Genomic DNA, 22,008 nt, shown 5'->3' with positions numbered 1-22,008 from the left:
AAATATCTATATAATGAAGATAAATATGGAAGTCGTAGCACATCCTTTGTTTTAATATTTCTTTTCATCACAAAGGGACTGTTTGGCCATCAAAAGCTTGTCATATCAAAGCAAATCCTGATTAACATTCAAACTATCCAGATGGTATTCCTGGTATAAAGCCTCAATCAAAGAAACTGGTGGTAGGAACGCTAACCGTGGCGAGTGTTCATGAGGACAGAGAACACGCCACAGGCAACCCTTGTCCCCTTCTAAATTGTTGGGGAACTGTTTAAAGAGAAAGGGAGCAGTCGATACGAGACTGGGTATGCGAGATCTGATGTGATGTACCATTTTTGCAAACAATTTCGAATGGGACAGATAAAGTAAACGTTTATAAATGGGACACATGAACTGTTCAGCAATGTTTAGTTTGTCCTCACGAAGTGGAATTATCCTACAGATTTTATATGTATATATATAATATGTATAGTAACCTCCTTCGTTTCCGTAATACACTGTAAGCCTACTTTAGTGGGTTGGTCAAGCAGTCGTTCATGTGTTGCATGTTCAAATATTTACTTTTGTAGTTGATTTGCACAACATTACACACATTGTTTTCTGTTTTGATTCTGTTGTTTAGAATGAATGTGCATTGCTGATTCGCTGTACCCGTAGCCAGCAGCAGGCGCAGCAGCAGCAGCAGTTGAGGTGCATTGGTGACACAGCATGAGGGTGTCGCATGCCTATTTTATGTGTTGTGATATAAGATTTGATAATATATATACATTATTTTCGTTGGGCGAGTCAATGCCGGCTTAGTGCACTGTATTATGATTTTATTGCAGACTTTTATAGATCTAGCTTACTGAACAGTAATACTATTAATCATATTAACAACTTTTAACAAGATAAACAGGTTAGTTTGAGAGTCTGAGGGTAAGTGTCTGCCCTTCCTTGGGTAATGTTGTGCCGGTTCTTGACTCCCCGTGATGCTGACCAACCCTAACCTCGGTCTTCTTCCTGCAGCAGCCCGGTGTTGTCGCGGGCCCTTACGTGGCACCCGCCGGTGTCGGTGCAGATGGACAACCGCGCCTTCGTGCAGAGAACGCACTCGACGCTCTGTTAGACGAATTGCAAACCTTCGCAAGGCCCCCATCTGAGGCAGGGAGCCGCAAGAGTAGCATCGATGTAACACCCGCCACACCTCTGGCCACTGCTGCCCCGACCAGCCTCACTGTCACTTCCGCCCTTAGCACTACTAATACGGGCGTCAGGCGGCTGCCGTCCTTCCCCAGTTCTGACTCCCAGTCGTCCCCAGTCAAGACCCCAGCCTCAGTATTTCCTGGGGTGTCCAGCACACTCCCCAGGGCAGCAGGCAGCAGCAGCCAGGCGCCCCTGCCACCCCCGCGTGATGAACACCGCCTTAGTGTGGCCTCCAATGCTTCAGCAGGATCTGGCCGATCGTCTCCAAGGGGCAGCATTAGTGGAGAGCCACACCGTTTGCCTCCCCCACCTCCCCCCCGGACCTCATCTAAATCCCCCATGCTGTCCCCTTCCTCGCCCATGAGTCCAGCCCCGAGGTCAGCCTCGGTTCCCCCAGGTGGGATTGTGGCGACAGTGGTGGGCGGTGTGTTACGGAACTCTGAGGGTCGTGAATTGTATGGTCCGGTGCTGCGGCAACGGCCACCCCTTGGACGAGGTTCGTTTAGCGAAGACTCAACAGCCTCGTCAGCCTCCACCAACAGTTCGACGAGTAGCGCAAAGGCTGGGCAGCTATCCTCCAACAGCAGCAGTACCGAGAGTGTCAACTCTCAGGAAGGAGCTGGGCATCGCCAGCAAAATACAAGCAATGTGCCACCAACACCACCTCCAAAACAGAGGCAGGAAAATTTAGAAGCAAGGCATATGGAGCTACTCAGGCGTCAGAAGCAGTTGCAAGAGCAATATCAACGCCTTCAGGCACTCCAGCGTTCAGGAGGTCGTCTCGCTCCGGCTAATGTGGACTTAAAGAAAACAGGTAGTGAGAGTAATCTGTCAGCACGCCTAGGCCTCTCCTTGGCACCAGTGTCACACGGGTCGCTCTCGAACCTTGCTTCGTCCCCATCCCCATCCCAGTCCCAGGCCTCTCATACCAACACCCTCCCCAACCCCAAGACCTCCTCCTTATCTACTGTGGGAGGGGACACGCACCTGACAACAAAACGCACTAGTGGTGGCCTGGTTGAAACAGATATTCTCTGAAGGCCCTGGGTTCTGTTAATACACCGAGTATAGAGGAAGACTCTCCTTATTCATGAGAATAGGATATGTAAATATGTAAAGTTTATACATACAAGAAACTGCCAACAGAGAGACTAAGGGAAACTTACCATGCAATATACGCTTTATTTAGGACTCATTTTGCGTCATTTGACAAAACAATTTTTGTCATGGTTATTTCAAGGTTTATCTATGTCATTAAAATCAAAAGACTTTTTGCCTACCAAACTCCTTGATCAACAAGAAGATTTTAAGGATGATTTCTTATCTGATGACATACATAAAGTTCCAAAAAAGGTGGACACAAAAATGTTGCTCAAAAACAGGATGCTAAAGAAAGCCAACAGAGGAATATAATTATATGTTATACTTGGTGTACTATAATGAGTGAGGAACAGATATTTCTGTCTGAATATAACATGTAGTTATAGTCCTGGCAAAAGGATACAAGCAACGCTAAAATTGTTTAAAAAAAGGTGTGCAAGTCTATGATCTTAAGCCAGCTTTGTATGTCTGTATATTTAATGAAACAACTGATTTGTATTACATACTCATTAACATTTGGAGTGTGTGTGTGTGTGTGTGTGTGTGTGGTAAAATCAATATTTAGAGACCATAATCATCATAGTAATAAAAACTTCATCAAGTGTAGTTTCATAATTACAGTGCTGATTTAACAAATGTGGGTATTGTTAGGTTGGTGTATCCACGCAGTATGGCACCCACATGAGCGAAGCATATCAGGGTCCTGAATAAACTATGTTATATTAGTCTAACCACAATATATGTTTAAGTGTCATATTTTTACTAAATAATCTTGATTCATGGTTGATTTTCTCTTTAAAAGTATTTCACTTGATATCTATTTTATAGCTTGGCTTTGGGATTAATAGACTTGCAATTAATTTCTTTACTCTCATGAATTATGACAAGAAAGTTTCATGTAAATAGGTTATAAAACTGCACATGTTTATGTATCTGATACTGTCAATTGTGTAATTTTATTTATTTGTCTTTTTTTGTGACGATGTTGCGCACAATACCATTGTCACAACTTAAATTATTGTTATTAACACTACTGGCCATATTTTAAAGGTATATCAAACTGGGCAAAGTTTCATATAGAAGCTGTTTTTGATGATTTGTTAGATATTTCAGGAATATGTGTATATCTTCTGTATAAATCAGTCACTATTGGCACACACAAAAAAGAGAAAAAGATACCCAATATATGTTACTGATTACAGTGCTTAGACTTTGGTTACACAGACTTTCACTACCAGAAATCTAAACCTCGCACGGAAATTCTTCTAATGCGTGTCAAAATTCTCGACTAGGACTCTGCTCAGTTAGAAAAGGTTTAGAATGTGGCCAACTCGTGGTCCCTGTCACCCCAGTCACCTCTCTTGAATTCGGATATCCTCACAAATCCCATTTTAGAAGTGAGAGACGACACACACATACCGTACTTCAGTGAGGGAAATAAATTAGTGTTAAGAACAGTCCGGTATCAGGATTGATGAGAACTGACTGTATCATTTTCATTCACTGTACGGCATCTGCACTGTGGATCAAGGATGTGAGTTTCATGCCTCTCCCCCTCCTCCCGTTTTTTTTTCTAATATTCTGATTTGGTGTTAAGGATAATGGATAAATTAAGGTGTTGAATTGGTGTTCATACCATATGGATAGTGAATGAATTAGCATTTTGAGTTGGTGTTGATACCATACAAAAAAATGGATACATTTACCCAATGAGTTTGTGTTATTTCTATAAAGGTAATGGATAAGTAAGCATTTTGAGTTGGTATTAATGCCCTATGGATGGTAGATAAGTTTAGCATACTATAAAGTACTTGGGTTGTTTTTGTAGGCTTTTGTTTACTGTATCTTCCATGTTGTGTCATATTCTGATCATTCAAGTTATTATTACTATTATCATCATTGATATTGTTATTATGATCATAATTATTATTATTATTACTATTATTATTATTATTATTATTATTATTATTATTATTATTAGTGTTCTTGCTGTTATTATTATTATTATTATTATTATTATTATTATCATTATTATTATTATTATTATCATTATTATTGTTATGATTATGACTATGACTATGATTATGATTATGATTATGATTATTATTGATTTTTATTATTATTATTGATATTATTATCCTTATTATTATTATTATTATTATTATTATTATTGTTATTATTATTATTATTATTATTATTATTATGAATGTTCCTATGTGATCATCATTACCATGTTATAATTTTTAATATTGTATCCAAGAACAGTTAATAGAATCAATATGATCATATGTTTATCACTAACCAGAATTTAATACTCATCACAAAAAAAGATATTTCAGTTTTGTAGTGGGGAGAAAACAAAGTTCTAAATACATTGATAGGAATTTTATTCAGAATAGTTTAAAACTTAAATTACATACCTTCCATTGACTTTATTTTATGTGCCAGTGAATAATGATCTGATAAGTTTTTGCAGAGAGAAATAAACTGATAATTTATGAGGTAGAAAGTACAGCCATCCACATTTATACAGATATATATCTTCATTTATATACAGTAAGCAGATACTGTATATATAAATGTATATAAATGTACATATTCATATATATGGACATGTATATAAGCATATAAATAAGCATTATTGTCATAACACTTTAATTATGATGATTATTGTTATTGTTATTATTTATTTTTCACCATTATTATTATTATTTATTCATTTTTCATTATTATTATTATTATTATTATCATCATTGTCATCATCATCATTATTATTATTATTATTATTATTATTATTATTATTATTATCATTATTATTATCATTATTATTATTATCATTATTATGATCATATATATTATTATTACTCTTCTTATTGTTATTATTGTTAGTTATTGTTATAATTTTTTTATTATTATCATTATTATTATTATTATTATTATTATTATTATTATCATTATTATTATTATCATTATTATTATTGTTGTTATTATCATCATCATCATTATTATCATTATCTTTGCTTTATAGGCTGAAACTCATATCCTGATCCATTGAGTTTTTTCTCTTATTAGCGAATTTTAAATTTCGTGGAGCAATGCTACATTTGGTATTTCTTTCATCTGTCTTCAAATTATCTAATACATTTTTGGGTAATACTGTAACATATGAAAATTTTAAGATAAAGATACTTTATTGTTGCTGTTGATTTTGGTTTGATTTTTGGGTCGATATCCAAAACGCGTGGCCTGGAATTTCGCACTGGACTTAATTCAGAGGTTTTTCCCATTCCCAATGTCATCTCGTAACTCGTGAAGGTTATATATGTCAAGATTTGATGATAATAAAAAAAAAAAAAATGGCGTTAGTTTCGGTAAATATCGTCACGTATTTTAAAAGGTTTTTCACATTTAAGATGACCAAATGCTGAGTTATGTTTGTAAAATCTTTGTGACAAATTTAGAATATGTGGCTGCTGAAAGTGTTCTTTCAATTAAATGTATCTATGTGAATCTATCATCAGGTGAACTAAATTTCATTGCAATGCAAAGAAGAGCATTGCCTGTATCACTCTTGTGTTACACACACACACACACACACACACACACACACACACACACACACACACACACACACACACACACACACACACACACACACACACACACACACATACACATACACACACACACACACACACACACACACACACACACACACACAAACTAATTGATATTAATATATTCTCCTTTGTGACCACCTCGTAATTGATGAAAAACAAAAGACACAGATAGACAGATAAATGATAGATAGATATAGATATACAGATTGGTTAAGATAAAATGGCAGGCTCTCAACACCTTATGCTGTATATGGTAATACTGCTTTATGATTAAGCAGTTTGATTATTTTCGTTTTAAGTTTAATCTTGAACGTTATTTTCGCAAAATAAATTATCAGGATTAATTTTTAAAGCTTGGAATCAGAATGCCTCTAAATGGGATCCAGTCTTGCTTGCCACCAATGCTTGTAATTGTTCATGTTTTTTCGCCTTATTAAATAGTTGATACGAAAAAAAAAAGCCTTTGCAAAATTGTCAAATAATGCATGGTTAGCATTTGTCAGTTCTTTGTAACTTATCTTGAATATCTGTAATATATAATGTAATTTTATAAGGAGTCATCGTCATTTTGGCTGCTTTATAAATCAATGTGCTATTCTGGTGTTGAACATTGTAAACAAACCATACTTGCCAGCTCTTGCAAAATGTTAATTTCCAACTACGTCTTTTATTTTTCTCGAGATCCTTCTTTTCAATAGCACCGTGTTTTTAAATTCTATGCTAAATCTGTTTCACTTGTTGATTTAGAATCTGATATAGTTTCTTGCGTTCAGTGAAACATATTAAAATTTTCAAGAGCTAGCTAAAGAATGCATTAAGAGATGGTATATGTAATATATGTCCTGTTAACTCTTATTTCAATGATAAAAGATATGTTTGCCACAAATAAAACTGCAATGATGGTTATTCTTCATTTACCTAAAGGCGTAATGACTCGAAGTATTGATGTGTGTGTATTTTCCGGAAATGATGACTGTAATATATGATAATATTGTTCATGTTCGAATGAGCATTGCCTGCATTACTCTTGTGTTACACATACACACACACACACACACACACACACACACACACACACACACACACACACACACACTCGCGCACGCACACACACACACACACACACACACACACACACACACACACACACACACACACACACACACACACACACACACGCGCGCGCGCGCGCGCGCGCAAACACAGAGAGAGAGAGAGAAAGAGAGAGAGAGATGGACAGAAAAACAGACAGGGTAAAAGTCACACACAAACAAAGAGATAATCAAAAGAAGATTTTAAGAGAAAAATCATCAATGGGCTGCTTAGCATACCTAATAAAAAAACATTAAGAAGTTACAATGGACATAGGGAAAATAGGGTATAAAGATAAACAAAAATATGCTTAAAACTGCGCTTGAAGACAGACAGTGATATTATAATGTGCAAGTACTGTTAAACGTAAATTACAAAAAGTGGTGCTTTTTATATAAAATGGAACCCTTTTAATTGATGAGTAACCGTTTGTGATGCACGTAATCATTTCTGTGAGAAGCTTCACTAATATTTCTAATAAGTAGTTTCACAAATTCTTATCTTTCCCTTCGTATACTTATTGATTTACGCAGAAAATAGGATCATATTGTAGTGGTGAAGAAAGCGCTGAATGTGAAGTTGATGTGAGCAAACAATTGAAAAAGGAAAGAACAATAGTATTAATTAGCAAAGTCAACAGAATTAGTCCTTAAGATTTGTTGAAAAGTAAATAAAACCAGCCAATACCAAAGCATTTTACGTGTCTTGCTTACTTGGTGCAGCAGATATATATCTTGATAATAGAGGATAATACTATTCATGGGTAACGTATTTATTCGCTCCTTTGACATGCCTGGATAAATCTACGGGTTTGGGACTCCGCATTTCAGTTACCACAATCCCAAAATTTCTGGCTAGTTCTCTCCCCAATTTTCACAACCAAATCAATGCAAGGCATCCACACTTTGCAGACAACCAACGTAATAGTAATTGGGAAGAATTCAAACATTTTATCAATAGTAGATCACTGACAGTATATGACACAGAAGCAGAGACTCATTTGGGAGGTGGCAGGTTAGACAATGTATTTGGCAAAAAATTAGTTCATGGTAATGTCTGTACTTCACTGGTGCGAGAGTTAGTTAGTGACCACTTTGCAATACGAACAGATTATACTATAGACAGCGACTCAGCCCCTAGATCACCTAGGCTCCGAATAATCATCCCACCGGGCCTGGAGCATCACTTCAAGGCACGGGTCTATGACTGGTATAACACCTATGAAGTAACAACTGTTGATACATTTTCTCAGGATCTAATCAAAGTTGTCACTGACTGCTATGACACATGGGTCTGTTCACCACCTCGGTCCCATGCACCGAGGTGGATCAATGACCCAATTCTGGCAAGGGAACAAACGGGTTCAGGAGCTTGCTAATTGTTATAAAGATAATAAGACGACAGATAATCTTATGCAGTTTCTGAACGCCAACAAGGAATTCAGAGAATTAGAAACTCAGATTCGTAGTAAACACTGGGAACAATTCCTGCAAAGTATCAATATACAAACTTCTGTAGCTGACGTTTGGAGAAAAATTAATAGGCTGACAGGTAAAGCTCTCACAACACTGCAGCTCCACAGTCCACAGGAACAGGCTAATATGCTGCTAGAGCAGTGGGCTGGAAATTCTCAGGTACACTCACTTCCACAAGGGATAAAAAATCAGCTCAACAAGTCGAAAATAGATAGAATTTTCAATATAGCAATAGCATGTGCTCCTATTGATCCCTCCGATTTTGTCGAAATAACCTAGTAGGAACTGAACAACGCCTTTCTGGAAGGTAAGGCAACTGCCCCTGGCGAGGACGTCATTACTAACAGCGTCCTTCGCCACATTGCTCAGGTACCAGGCAACCTACTTTTACACCTGTATAGACTCAGCCTATCACAAGGAATCCTCCCAAGCTCCTGGACGAAAAGCTTAATCATTCCTATACCCAAACCCAATACTGATAAATACAGACCCATTTCCTTGACCTCCTGTCTGTGCAAAGTAATTGGGAGAATAATTCTGAACAAGCTCATGTATCGCATAAATGCTAAGTTATCCCCCAGACTGTATGGATTTCTCCCAGGGCGTAGCAGTCAGCACTGTTTTGCAGAGTACTTAACAAACTCAAACCCAGGCATGCAAACCGTATTTCTTGATTTTAAATCTGCTTTTGATATTGTAAACAGGGAAATCATCCTTGAACAACTAGCTAGCTTTGATATTCAGGGAAATCTGTTAACATGGATTCAAATGTAACTATCGAATCGATCGGCTCAGGTTCTCTTGAGGGGCATTAAGAGTACTCATACAAAAAAAAGTATTTGAACTCGGCACTCCTCAGGGAGGCGTACTTAGTCCCATGCAATTTAATATCCTAATGCATAGATTACTGGGCGATATACCACTTGCAGGCAATGACTCAATTATTTGCTATGCCAATGACATTTGTATTAAATCCTCATCCGAGGAGAGAATGCAAGAGATTCTAGATATACTTTCTGCAAGGGCTACTGAGTGTGGCTTGATAATCTCAAATGAAAAAAAAAACAAGGCACTTAACCCAAAGACAATCCCTGTGCCAAGGTTTCATATAAATGACGTTGAGCTAGATCTCTGCCATCAATACAAATACCTTAGGGTGATTGTTAATGATTCAGAGTTCATTAGAAACCTGAAGAAAAGGCTGTGGGAGCGGCTGAAGCCACTTAAGACACTTGTCGGCAAAGACCATGGTATTAATGTCAATATTGCAACACTCTTTTACTTTCATACATAAGGTCGGTCATAGATTACCATGCATTGCACCTAATATTGTTCAAGGAATCAGAGTTGACTAGTCTAGAAAGTGTACAAAATGAAGCCATGAGGATCATTCTTGGTGCCCCTAGAACAGCAAGGATTGTGAATATGAGAACAGAACTTAATTTGCCTTCTGTTTATGAAAGAATAGTATACATAAATACCACATTTAGTGTCAAATCAATTAGAGAACCCCTCCATTGTACAGACTTCCAAAGACAACTAAAACACAGAATAGAAGAGCTAACTTTGAATGACAACACCGATTCATACTCAAATCCATGGGTACAAGTATCGTGTAAACACTTAGCTCAGCTGAACATATCCCTAACTAAGACCCTACATGGACGTTTTGTACCACCGTGGAAAATTTCGGACCTAAGTGTATATTATACGACTGCCCCCCAAAAAAGACAGTGTCTCCCCTGCTATACTATAGCAGTATGCACTTGCAATTATAAATGATCATCTAGAAACTCTTTCCAATGCATACGAATGCTACACTGACGGATCCTTGCAGTCTGGGAGCAGAGCAGGATGCGCTTTTATTGTATATAAAAACAATATTTTGCAGCACCAGGATTGTAGGAGGGTTCATGACTGGGCTAGCACCATGCAAACAGAGTTGGCAGGAATACTCATGGCCACCGAATTTCTATTGCATCAAGGCTCAGGGGTCATTTTCTGCGATTCACAGAGTGCTCTCCAGGCTCTGAACACTCTTGACAAAGGTGCGGGATATATTGCAAATGACATCAGGATAAACGTGTATCGTGCAAAAGAACGAGGTCATAATATAAGTTTTGTGTGGATTCCATCGCATGTTGGAATCCCTAGGCATGATCATGCTGATCGCCTAACAAAGTCAGCATGTGACAAACAAAGTGTGGATATAGATCTTGGAATACCTCTTTCTAGGATCTTATGCATCATTAAAGCTTCTTTCAGAGAGGACTTGACTGAGTTGATTAATTCTCAACGCCCTGAAAGCTGTAGCATAAAGCACTATGACCGGTTTAGGCAAGATTCATTTATCTATCGTTTATATAAAACAAGAACAAGACAGTGTGATGTTGTGACTGCAAGAATCAGGCTTGGATATAGATTGTATTGGCAGGTCAGTACAGTTTGTAACGTCAAACAAACTAAGTGTAAATTGTGTAATGAAGAATATAAGCGAACACTTGTACATTATATCTCAGAGTGCCATGTGTTACAGCCTTTCAGGCCACCTAGCATGAGGTACCGAGAACTATGTAACTACTTCATATCATCTGATGTCTTAGAAGATATATTTATGTTGTATCCTAAATTTGGAATGTAGTATCATATAACCGCATATCAAAATGTATTAATGCTTTTCCACGCCCAAGCTATATGCCGGCGTGGCAGATGAGTGGATAAAGGACTGTGCAATTGTTCCTTTCCTTAAACTGATAAAGTACTCACAACAATGTTATAGGCTAAAATTCAAATGTAATACCACTGTTGTGCTTATTTTTCCATCAGAAAAGCTTAGCCGTATGTGTATTTTACAAGGGAAATGCATTGAATATATATTTAGATCATTCTGTATCCAGAGCTCAATGAAACAAACCGTGAACACAGATAATTGTTTCGTTTTTTATAGAATCACTGATAGAAACTTTTCCTCACAAAACTTACGGTGTCTGATTCCTTTCTTCGATTTTGAATATTGTCAATAGCGTGTCTGTGTTTGAAGTCTGAACATGTAATATGGCGTTGATTGCAATGTATATTTTGAATTTTAAATTAAATCTTGTAAAATGAATTAAGCCCAAAAACATGCTCATGTAAAGCCGATAAGAAAACAAAAAAGAAAAGTCGTTACAGTAATCGAACGATGCGTGTAAATGGCACCATCACAGGAAAAGCTCTCTCCTTCATAGCGAGAATGAAAACAATACAAATTTACGAAACCCACCACGGCAGCTCAAAAAATAAGTGCTCACTGATTCATGTACTTGAGCTCATCTGTATATGGATAAAATAAATGTCCTATCTTTATTTCCATGCACAGGAGCATATTTAACATGGTATTAATTCTCTTGGGAACCAAATGAGAGACACAGGCAGACAGAGAAGGCTGGGTTGATCTGTGAAAGAAAAGAGAGAGAGTGAGAGAGATGGGGAGTGGGGAGGGAGATGGGAATGGTGAGGGAAAGCGAAAGATAGATAGATAAATAGATAGATGGAGAGGGGGGGAGCGAGAGCGAGAGAGAGAAAGAGAGAGAGAGAGAGAGAGAGAGAGAGAGAGAGAGAGAGAGAGAGAGAGAGAGAGAGAGAGAGAGAGAGAGAGCGAGAGTGGGGGGGAGGTGGACGACAGAGAGGGAGAGAGAGGGGGGGTGAGAGTGAGAAGAAGAGAGAGAGAGAGAGAGAGAGAGAGAGAGAAGGGGCGCAAGAGAGAGGGGGGACGAGGGACAAACTGACAGATAGACAGAGAAAGAGACATAGAAAGTGAGAGAAACAGAAAGAGACTGAGTCTTTGGGCAAGTCTTGAGCGGTCATTCGTGTTGTTAATACTTCAGCGTACTGTGTGGAATAAGGTGTTCGATATTTTGCCCTGACTCGCCTTATGCCTGGCAGTGCATTCAGCAGCCAACCAGCAATGACGTCTTTAGCCAAACACCAAACGTACCTACAAAATATAGCTTATGTTGTATTAAGCTTCGACTAACTGCATAAGCATACTACATTCATAAAGACAGTGTTATTTGTGTAAAGGATCTTCTGGAATTACTACTAAAATGAAAGTAGTATATGTCATTATCTATTTATGTAAACAGCCATTTCGAGTGTTAACGCAACACTGCCAGATAAACAATTAAGAAAACACCGAAGTTCAGTTTCTGCTTTTAAATAAACCTGTCTGCTTCTCTCTCACTATGTTCTGAATTTCTGTCAATGTCTGTGCTGCAGGAGAGACGAAAAAGAGAGAAAATATATATGTAATCGAGATAATATGTAGATGTGCTGTAAACTTTTCGTAACAAGTCACTAAGAACGAATGAAATGGCTCTTTAATCTTGAACATATATGGTCCTTAAAGAGTCTTCATAAGTAATGTGTTCTATGCTCGGCCATGTACGATGTAGCGTTATATGCTCTCTCTCGTGTAGCCGATTATTTTGAGCCATAATTTATTCACTGACATTTGCAACACGATCTTAAAACACTTGTTGAAACTTACTCTTTTAAGAAACATCTGCCTTGCCTGTTTTCATATATATTCAATATGTTGTGAATAGGCTGTCCAGCATTTATCTCGGGACGTAGATGTCAGCATTGGTTGCAAAGTATTGTTTGAAATTGCAACCAAGAATCCAGACTGCATTTCTTGATCTCATTCTACTCTTAATGCTGCAAAGCCTTTATGTCTGAACAAATGGTTAGCTTAAACATTCAAGGTAAATTCTTAACCTGGATTCTAACGGATCTGCCGAATCAAACTGTTCTCTTCGGTGGAATAAATAGCGCTTATTCGAAAGTGTTTGGACTTGGCACACCTCAAGGCGGAGTACTTTTTCTCATGTTATTGAACATCCTAAGGACCAGGTGATAGTTTAATCTAAATCCTAATTCGCGTCGAGAATGCAACACAATCTCGTTGTATTCTCAGTGACGGCAAATGAGTGTGAACTGATATTCTCGGGAAATAAAGTGTTCGAACCTTATACAGGGCTACTGCCAACCTCTCATGTAAAATAAGCTGAAGTAGATTTCCGCCACTGATACAAGTATCTTGAAGTGATTGCTGGTAAATAGAGATCCTTAGAAATCTATATAAAAGAAGGTTAGGTTGTAGGACTGGGTGAAACAAATCATTAACGGTTCTTGTTGGCAAGATGATGGTATCCGTCTCAACTTTGCCAGGTTATTTTACTCATACTACACCTGATCAGTCAAAGGCGCTCTATATCTTTCAGCATTTAAAGAATCGGAGTAGGGCTGTCTGAATTTTGTGCCAAATGATATGCGTGCGTCATTTTTCGGCGCCATTAAATAGAGAGTTAATGAGAGTATATTTCAGTACCAATGTCTGTCTTTGCTCCATGGCCTAGTAGGCTTCTGACAGCAGCCGCGCTCTGCCAGGAATAGTTATCTATTCAATTTGCATATAATCAAGCACGTGTGTCACTTGTCTGTGGTTGAACAGTGTCGACAAGATGTCTAAAGATAGAGGAAGCACAGTCTGATGAGTCATAGTGAGCGTAATTCTAAGAACACTTTCGACTGACATGGATGGAAAATATTCTTGGTTTGGGGTGCTCGCTTTAATTTTGTCTGTGTCTAATATTCATCTCTGTATAGTAGATTGATCTTCATGGTAAGGAATAGATTGTCGGTGTAAATCTTGAGTAGGTCATGTGTAATGTTTTTGTGTGAGAGTACATTTTTCCTGTAAAAATCTCATCGTTTGAAGAAATTCTCAGAAATCTTGCTTGTTCATAATAGCCCAATCATGTTTTCACCCTTATTATAGCATCTGTTTGAGTTTGTTAACTTCGCATTTTGTTTTGTTTTGTTTTATCTGCATTAGTGAATGCACATAGAAGTTAAGTTTGTGTGTTTTATGCATCTTACATATGATCATTTTGGTAATTACACTGACTACACTGTATTCCGTGGTCTTAATGAAATTCTTGAGGCTGTATGATAGTGTTTTAACTTTTGTGTAATATATCAAATATGCATATATATATATATATATATATATATATATATATATATATATATATATATATATATATATATATATATATTCATTATATATATACATATATATACATATATATACATATATATACATATATATATACATATATATATATATGTGTGTGTGTGTGTGTGTGTGTGTGTGTGTGTGTGTGTGTGTATTTACATTTATATATAAATTTAAATTTATATACATATTTATATAAATTAATATACATATTTATATAAATTTATATACATATTTATATATATACATATATACATATATATAAATATATATATTTATATATATATATGTGTGTGTGTGTGTGTGTGTGTGTGTGTGTGTGTGTGTGTGTGTGGTGTGGTGTGTATGTGTGTGATAGCATTTCAAATGTGCTCAAAACACGTTGTTTTTCAAAGACTCCGATATGAGATATATAACCCTTGGTTTGTTTCGTGCAGCATACTTTGGGAAGCTAAGAATGCACATTTTCTTTCTTCTCTGTCAGTATGTCATAGTTTGCGCGCTCCCCTGCTGACGCATTTCTTTCCTGCATTTGTCCTTAGCCTCGTCATGCTGGCCTGAGCATCCTGTCCGAGACCCAGTCCACACGCGGTTCAGAAACTAGGCTAAAGGCGCGCCAGCTAGTTCGGAAATAGCTTTGGCTCCTGAAGCTAGTAGTGACTGGGCGTCTTTCAGTGGCGTGATCGTGCAGGAAACTAAAAGACTCTTCTTTTACAGATGGTCTTATTCTTTTTTTATCAAAGTTCTCGATAACTACAGATAAAGTATTTGAGAGTATTTTGAGAGAGAGAGCTGTAGACTCCTCAGTTATCATTATCATTACTTTTATCTCAAACATATCCACGGGCGTGATCGAGATGCAGATATGATGAGATGCTGAATAATAATAAAAAAAGAAAAATGCGGCATGGAGAGACGCCTCGGCCACTGGCGCCCCGCCCCCTGCAGGACCCCCGGGGACTGAGTGTCGCCCGGAGTCCCCGGCAGGAGGCAAGGAGGCCCTGGCCGAGATTCTCCCGCACCACCTGGGCAGGGCAGCTTGTGATGACGTGTTAAGCTAAACCTGGCACCACGAGCACCGGGGCAGCGACACTACGTGACGGGGCTGGGGGCCGCACAGCGTACTTGTCGCCACCGCCAGGGTACGTGGGCTGAGTTGGGGGGCGAGCCTGTACACACACACCAGTACCAGAGTACGTACACGTACAGCACCAGCACGCACGAAGAAGCGTACGTACACAAGGAGTACACAGTAGCAGAGGGCAAGGAACATGACAGCGACGAATGGTGAAGAGCAGACTAAGTAAAGAATAGAAGTAGAAATGGAAAAAAATAGACCGAGATGTTATTTCTAATTAATGATTAACAATAAAAATAAGCCATGGGATTTGAAGTAATATATGACATCTCAAGCTAACCAATACAGATAGCTTTTACATGTAGTCAAAAAAAAAAGAAAGAAAAAATCATAATTGAGACATGGTTATCAGATGGTCGCATCCCACGTGACAAAGTCTCGAGATGGCTGGGTGTCTCTTGGCTGATCTTCTGGGCGTGAAAGACAAGAGGTTCTCAGGAAGGTTTTCCCGTTTTCTCCTTTCCTCATTTCCGAGCAACATGGCCGGCTGGTGACGTTGAACGGTTATGTGACCAAGATGGCGACGAAGATAGCGCGATGACGATGCCTTTGCCGTTGAGTGGTTGGAGGTTAATGGCAAAGCAAGATGATGTAGCTTTTGTTGCCGCAGATTGTTGACGCAGCCTTGAACACTGGATGAATTAGCAAAAGATGAGTAAATTAATAGGACTTCATGTACGCCTTCTGGGAGATCTCGAAGTTCTTAATGGACTTCCGGACATCGTCGAGGAGAGAAGCGGTGCGTGTGTCGGGGATGGCCCTGCGCTGCACGTTGCTTCGGATGCCGCGCTCGGCGAAGGCCATGCGGCGGGGGCGGTCTGCGGGAGAGGGAGAAGGCCGAGTGAATTCCGAGGGATCAGGAGGCTGTGGGCTGTGTTATGTGCTTTGGGATATCTGTCATAAGGCCACGTGATTGGAAGATTGCATGAGAACAAGAGTAAAAAGTGGTCGAGCCAGAATGTCTGGTCCGTAGAGGCCACCGGGTACTCACCACCACTCCTGGTGTCCATGTACTTGACCATCGAGCTGTAGTAGTTATCTCCGTAGTCCCAGTTGTAGTCGTAGAAGCGGGCCTTACGCCTGTTCCAGTGAACGAAGAACTTGGGCTTCTTCTTGGGTGGGGGAGGAGGAGCCTCGCCTTCAGCGGGGGCCTCGGCGGGAGCCTCGGCGGGAGCCTCGCCCTCGGGAGCAGCCGGGGGTGCTTCTGCAAGAGGGAAGGAGGATGAGCTTCGGTGCGCGGAGGGCCCTGTGGCGGCGCCGGCGAAGGCACTACTCCTGGGCGAGGGTGTGGGCGCTGCCAGCCGCCGCCAGCATCGCAAGCGGGCGGAGTGAGCGAGCAGCGAGTGCGTGTCGTGTGGCTGCGCGGCCGCCGGGCGAGGGGACGCCGCCTCTCTGCCAGGGGCATGGGGGAGGGTGTGTGGGCGGGGGAGGCCAATGGTTTGTGGTTTTAACAACATTGAGATTACTTTAACCCTGTGTATTTTTTCTATTATAGCGTTAACCTTTAATCTTTACCGAATGATATTGTAAAACAAAAAACAAAACAACTAGTAGATTTCATGCATAAAATAAATAGGCAAATATATGTACTGTGATCTTATATATGAAATAAATTTTGTAAACAAGTAAAATCATTACAATTAGTATAAGCATGGAACCTTAATTAGCTTAGATTCATTATCGCTCTAAAGCATCTTATAAAACTTTGGGATAGCTTTAAATAGAATGAACTTAAGGAAATAAAACCAAATATTTTTTTTCTCAAAAAAAAAAAGTAATAAAAGCAAAATCAAGAGAGAAACAAACTCAAAATCGCAAAGAAAATCTACTTATCTATCACTGTAATGTTAGCTTCTAAAAATCAATAATACAAAAAGAAAATACAGTGATATGCACTATTGCATAGACAAAGAAAAAAAATCCAACTAAAATCTAAAATTACTACTGCTACGAAAATATTTACAAAGAAACTAAGAAAGTGTGTAAATTATCCTGGAGATTTATTGTGCATTTAGAGAAAAGGGAAGAGATATAGAGAGAATAGACAGATAGCGAAAGTAAGATACATAGAGAGAGAGAGAGAGAAAGAGAGAGAGAGAGAGCGAGAGAGAGAGAGAGAGAGAGAGAGAGAGAGAGAGAGAGAGAGAGAGAGAGAGAGAGAGAGAGAGAGAGAGAGAGAGAGAGAGAGAGAGAGAGAGAGAGAGAGAGAGAGAGAGAGAGAGAGAGAGAGAGAGGGGAGAGAGAGAGAGAGAGAGAGAGAGAGAGAGAGAGAGAGAGAGAGAGAGAGAGAGAGAGAGAGAGAGAGAGAGAGAGAGAAAGAGAGAGAGAGAAAGAGAGAGAGAGAAAGAGAGAGAGAGAGAGAGAGAGAGAGAGAGAGAGAGAGAGAGAGAGAGAGAGAGAGAGAGAGAGAGAGAGAGAGAGAGAGAGAGGAGGGGGACAAAAAGAAAAGTGAGAACATATATCAAAGACTTGAGATAGCTGGAAGGAAACAAAAAAGGGGAATACAGGTAGTGAAAAGACGAATCAGAAGGAAAAGAAATGAAACTGAGCGAAGATTGTGTTCTGACAGGAGGCAGAGAGAGGAATACAGTTTTAACGCTGGCTTCGTCCTCCTGGTTGCACGCAGCCATTTATTCAGACAGAAAAAAATCATGTGGAGTTTAATGTTAAGTTGAGCTATTAACTAAATGTGTTTCTTTCAGGCACAAGCGAGCAGCATCCTGGGCAGGAGAACCTCGGTCACGTGATGTGCCTGGGAAGTCCCGCGGGCTTGGGGCCTTGCTTCTCATGTTCGCTAAGTGCTAAAAATGTGTTGTTTTGAAGCTAGCAAAGTGTGCTTTTGTCTAGCGTGTTCACTGATAACGTCACAGCCTCTAGCGACTGGTGAAAAAGGAGATTAATGAGCTACGAAGCATGCTGGAATAGAATAACCTGCGCCAAGGCAAGGCTGCGGGAGACAGCGGCGTCCAGGCCACGTTCCCCGGGAGGAGCCTGCTTTGGGGCGGTTGTTCTATTCCCAATGTGCTAGACGGCGTCTTTTCCGCTGAGAGAGACGCTGGCTTTGAAGACTAGTCGCTAAGAGCAAAGAGCTGAGCCTGCTGTAGCTCGCCGGCCGCCAGGCTACTACAGCTAGTGTAAACCACAGTCGATATGTTCTGAACAAACTATCTACTGTCGGATACAGCTAGGACAATTAAATAGCAAAAGAAGGCCAGAGCTAAGGGCGCGCGGCAAAGGCGCTGCGTCCCAGGCACGGGGCCGCCGGACAACCTTCCGTGGAAGCTGAAGTCTCCTCTTCGGCGGCAGAAGGAGCAGGCTCGGGCTCCGGCTGGGGCTCGGGCTCCGGAGGTGGAGGGGCTTCCTCCACCTTCTCGGCCTTGTCGGTCTTCTTGGACTTCTTCTTCTTCTTCTTGTCTTTATTGAAAAAAGTTTAGACACAGTAAGTCAAAAGGGCGGGAACTCGGCAGCCCCGAAGATCCTGCAAACACCTACCTCACGACACCATTTCCTTTCCGTTACACTTAAACCCTTTTCAGAATGATTCACAAATTTTAAAGTAAAATAAATGTCTAGTAAAAGGGACAAAGAAACCAAAAAAAAAAAAAAAAAGGGTAAATTACAAATTAATCGCACAGGTGACAATACTCAGTATATTCCATCCACGTTTCAAAAGAAATTGATCAAGAAATGAAAACTAAAAACTAATCAAAGAAGAAAAAGTTACAAATTCAAAAAAAAGGAAGTAAAAAACAAAAGAAAAAAGAAATGAACAAGGCATCACCACGTAGGTCTAAAATGGTTGCGGAATGGTAGCTCGACATCCCCCTCCCCCTTCGTCTACCCCCCCCCCCCCCCCCCGCTGTAACCCTAACCAAGGCAGGCACTTTTATGGCAACAGTTGTCAACCTGCCATTCGCCTCTTCGGGCCCCCTCTCTCGCGATTATTCTCCGTCCTTATTTTAGCTCCTTCGCCCCTCTCCCTTCTCCCCCCCCCCCCCCCCACACCTCATACTTCTCCCTTCTCTCTCGCTTGTATCTCTCTTCTCCTTCTGTTCTTTCAACTCGCATCATTTTTATCTTACCTTTCTCTAAAGCCAATCGAGCCGGGCTGAAGTTCATTATAGCCTTGGCGCTGTGTTTTGAGGAGGCATTTCAAAGAATTCGTCAACGATCGCTTGAATATTTGTAAGGATAACTTGCCGTCTATTAATAGAGAAGGAGAGGCAAGTAAAGAAACCTAACCTTAATAGGAATTCCCTTCATTTCCCTTATTTTCCCCAAAGAATGAAGAATAAAGTAACATTATGACTGACATTTACTGTTCTAGAATCGTACTACCTCCCTATAACCATTACATGTTTTCCCTCACCAAATCTTATTGAATTCTACCATCCGCATTTGATATCTATTTGAAGCTATTTTTCTTTAAACTTACACACTTCATTATACTAGTAAGTTAATATGAACTCGTGTTAAATAGTCTACTTGGTCGGGGCCTAGAATGCCTGGCTGCTGAGTCCTCGGTCACATGGTCAACTCGGTCTATTAATAGCATGTGACATGACTCGGTCAACGCCATACTATTTTACTCCTTCTTGGTAGTACAAGCTTTAACGTGTGGATCTATTCTTAAGAACGTGGTATTCATTTCCATTTGCATAGATTGAAGAATATTTATTTCTCATATTTACTCTAAGGTTAAGTTATATGTTTGGAAAAGGCAAACTACTTCCTCCAAAGCTGTTTTTTTGTTGGGGTTGATGTTATTGTTATCTTGTTCCTGCGAATACAATACACAGTAATGCTTTGTTTTTCTCCTTACAATACGTCTTGTTTTATTCAATGCATCTGTATCATACGCTAATGGAAATGAGCAAAGAAGTATCCACATTAATCATCGTCTCAGTAACGAGTTAACATCTTTATGAAATGAATATTACTGTCATATAAACAGACAGCAGTACACATATAGATGAAACCACACATTTGATAATGCCGTTGTTCACTTCTCATAACTTCATGGATTGTTCTGAAGCATTGTAATGGCAATTAACTTTATAGACTTCATGACAACGTTATATATCCAGCAAAGTCACCTGTATGATCAATACACATAGTATACACTGAAAACATTACATAGGGCAAACAAACTTCATATGTCAAAAATAATATTGAAATCAGATAAAACTGCTGAAATAAGAATAGTAAAATAATTAGGCAGAACAAAACAATTAGATAGCTGTTATGGATATGCAAATGAGGTGGGGATGAAATGAAACCGTGATGCAGTTGATGGTTCGAATTGATATGCATTGCGGAAAAAGAAGTGGCTGTTATCTCTGTCTGAAATCTCGCCTTTGGTTATTGTATTATCGTGATATGCAAAGGGAAATGATGATAGAGACAATAGGCTGAACGAATTAAAGAAGATTAGCGGACTGAAAATTAAACGGAAAGCCTTTTAAGCATGAACTGCATTACTGTACACGAAGCATGTTGAATATTCACTGAAAGTACGTGTTCCACTCTTGATTACTCGGGATTTATAGCTAAGATGTTTTCCTAATATCTTAGATTTCAAAAGAAAGCTTGTTCTGAATGGCACAAAACACTGCTAACGGCACACATGGAATGAACACAGACACTGATTGACTATCTCGGACACTGAGGGATCGATCACTCGGGGCCTGAAGGAACCCCGTCACCTGGCAGGTCCTTCTTGCTTCCCCGGGGCGCTCGGGGGACCTCTAAGGGACTCTAACGCAGGTACACGAGACTCGTCCCTTGACAGGACTCTAAGATGAGGGATGGTGCAGGAGGAGTCGGTCGCGGTTAGTTCTAGCTTAGAGAGGCTGCGTCTTTTGATCACGTAGCGTCAGCTTCGAATAAAGAATAAGCAAAAGAAAGAGGAACGAAAATGCAAACAAGTGAACCACTGAGATGGGAATGAGACACACTGGCGGAGTTCGCGGGGATCAGCGGAGATTGCGACTTGGAGAGGAGGAGGTTGTAGGAGCGGATGCCTACCTTCGTCACCGGCCATCTTGTCGTTTATAGAGAAGGAGAGCGAGAGTCACCACACCCACGGGCTACCGCGCCCCAACTGCCTGCTGCTGAGTACAGGTGGCACGGTATCTCCTCGCTTTCGGCCCTTGGCGGCCCCTCGGCAGCTGGCTGGCACCCTCGCCCGGTCCGCCGCTGCCCTTCGCTCACCCGTCGGGATTTCTTCGTTTCCGAAGCAACGCTGCCTTATTTTCTAGGGTTTATTGGAGGAGCAATTCGGCAGAATATAGTTTGGCGTGCATGAGCGCAATCAGCCGAGGAAAACCGCAATTG

At 39.9% G+C, this 22,008-nt stretch overlaps 2 protein-coding genes across 2 annotated transcripts in view; one reads left to right on the top strand and one right to left on the bottom strand.

The window, feature by feature from the left end:
* The window catches only part of LOC125033926 (coiled-coil domain-containing protein AGAP005037-like), a 70,124-nt gene extending 67,269 nt beyond the window's left edge, over positions 1-2,855 (top strand). The window contains exon 5 of the mRNA XM_047625505.1: positions 1,009-2,855. Within this exon, the coding sequence (XP_047481461.1) occupies positions 1,009-2,223 (1,215 nt within the window). The 3' untranslated portion in view covers positions 2,224-2,855. The remainder of the gene's footprint in view (positions 1-1,008) is intronic.
* A 13,022-nt stretch (positions 2,856-15,877) lies between these two features.
* LOC125034116 (flightin-like) lies at positions 15,878-21,730 on the bottom strand. Its single transcript, XM_047625755.1, has 4 exons — positions 21,700-21,730; positions 18,943-19,086; positions 16,664-16,876; positions 15,878-16,490 (listed from the first exon to the last, which is right to left on the bottom strand). The coding sequence occupies exons 1-4, from the start codon at positions 21,713-21,715 to the stop codon at positions 16,333-16,335; spliced, it is 531 nt and encodes a 176-aa protein (XP_047481711.1). The 5' UTR covers positions 21,716-21,730; the 3' UTR covers positions 15,878-16,332.
* Between the last annotated feature and the right edge of the window lie 278 nt (positions 21,731-22,008).

Source organism: Penaeus chinensis, chromosome 17 (assembly GCF_019202785.1).
Source record: "Penaeus chinensis breed Huanghai No. 1 chromosome 17, ASM1920278v2, whole genome shotgun sequence".
Classification (NCBI taxonomy): Eukaryota; Metazoa; Arthropoda; class Malacostraca; order Decapoda; family Penaeidae; genus Penaeus; species Penaeus chinensis.
Note: the sequence above shows the minus strand (reverse complement) of the source record. Positions and strands in the feature narration are given on the sequence as shown.

What these genes read in the sequence shown, in the direction of transcription:
- LOC125034116 (XM_047625755.1), bottom strand. An exon ending in GACTTCAGCTTCCACGGAAG is followed by an intron (nt 16,877 to 18,942) that starts GTTGTCCGGCGG and finishes TCCCTCTTGCAG; the next exon opens with AAGCACCCCCGGCTGCTCCC. An exon ending in CATGGACACCAGGAGTGGTG is followed by an intron (nt 16,491 to 16,663) that starts GTGAGTACCCGG and finishes CCTCTCCCGCAG; the next exon opens with ACCGCCCCCGCCGCATGGCC.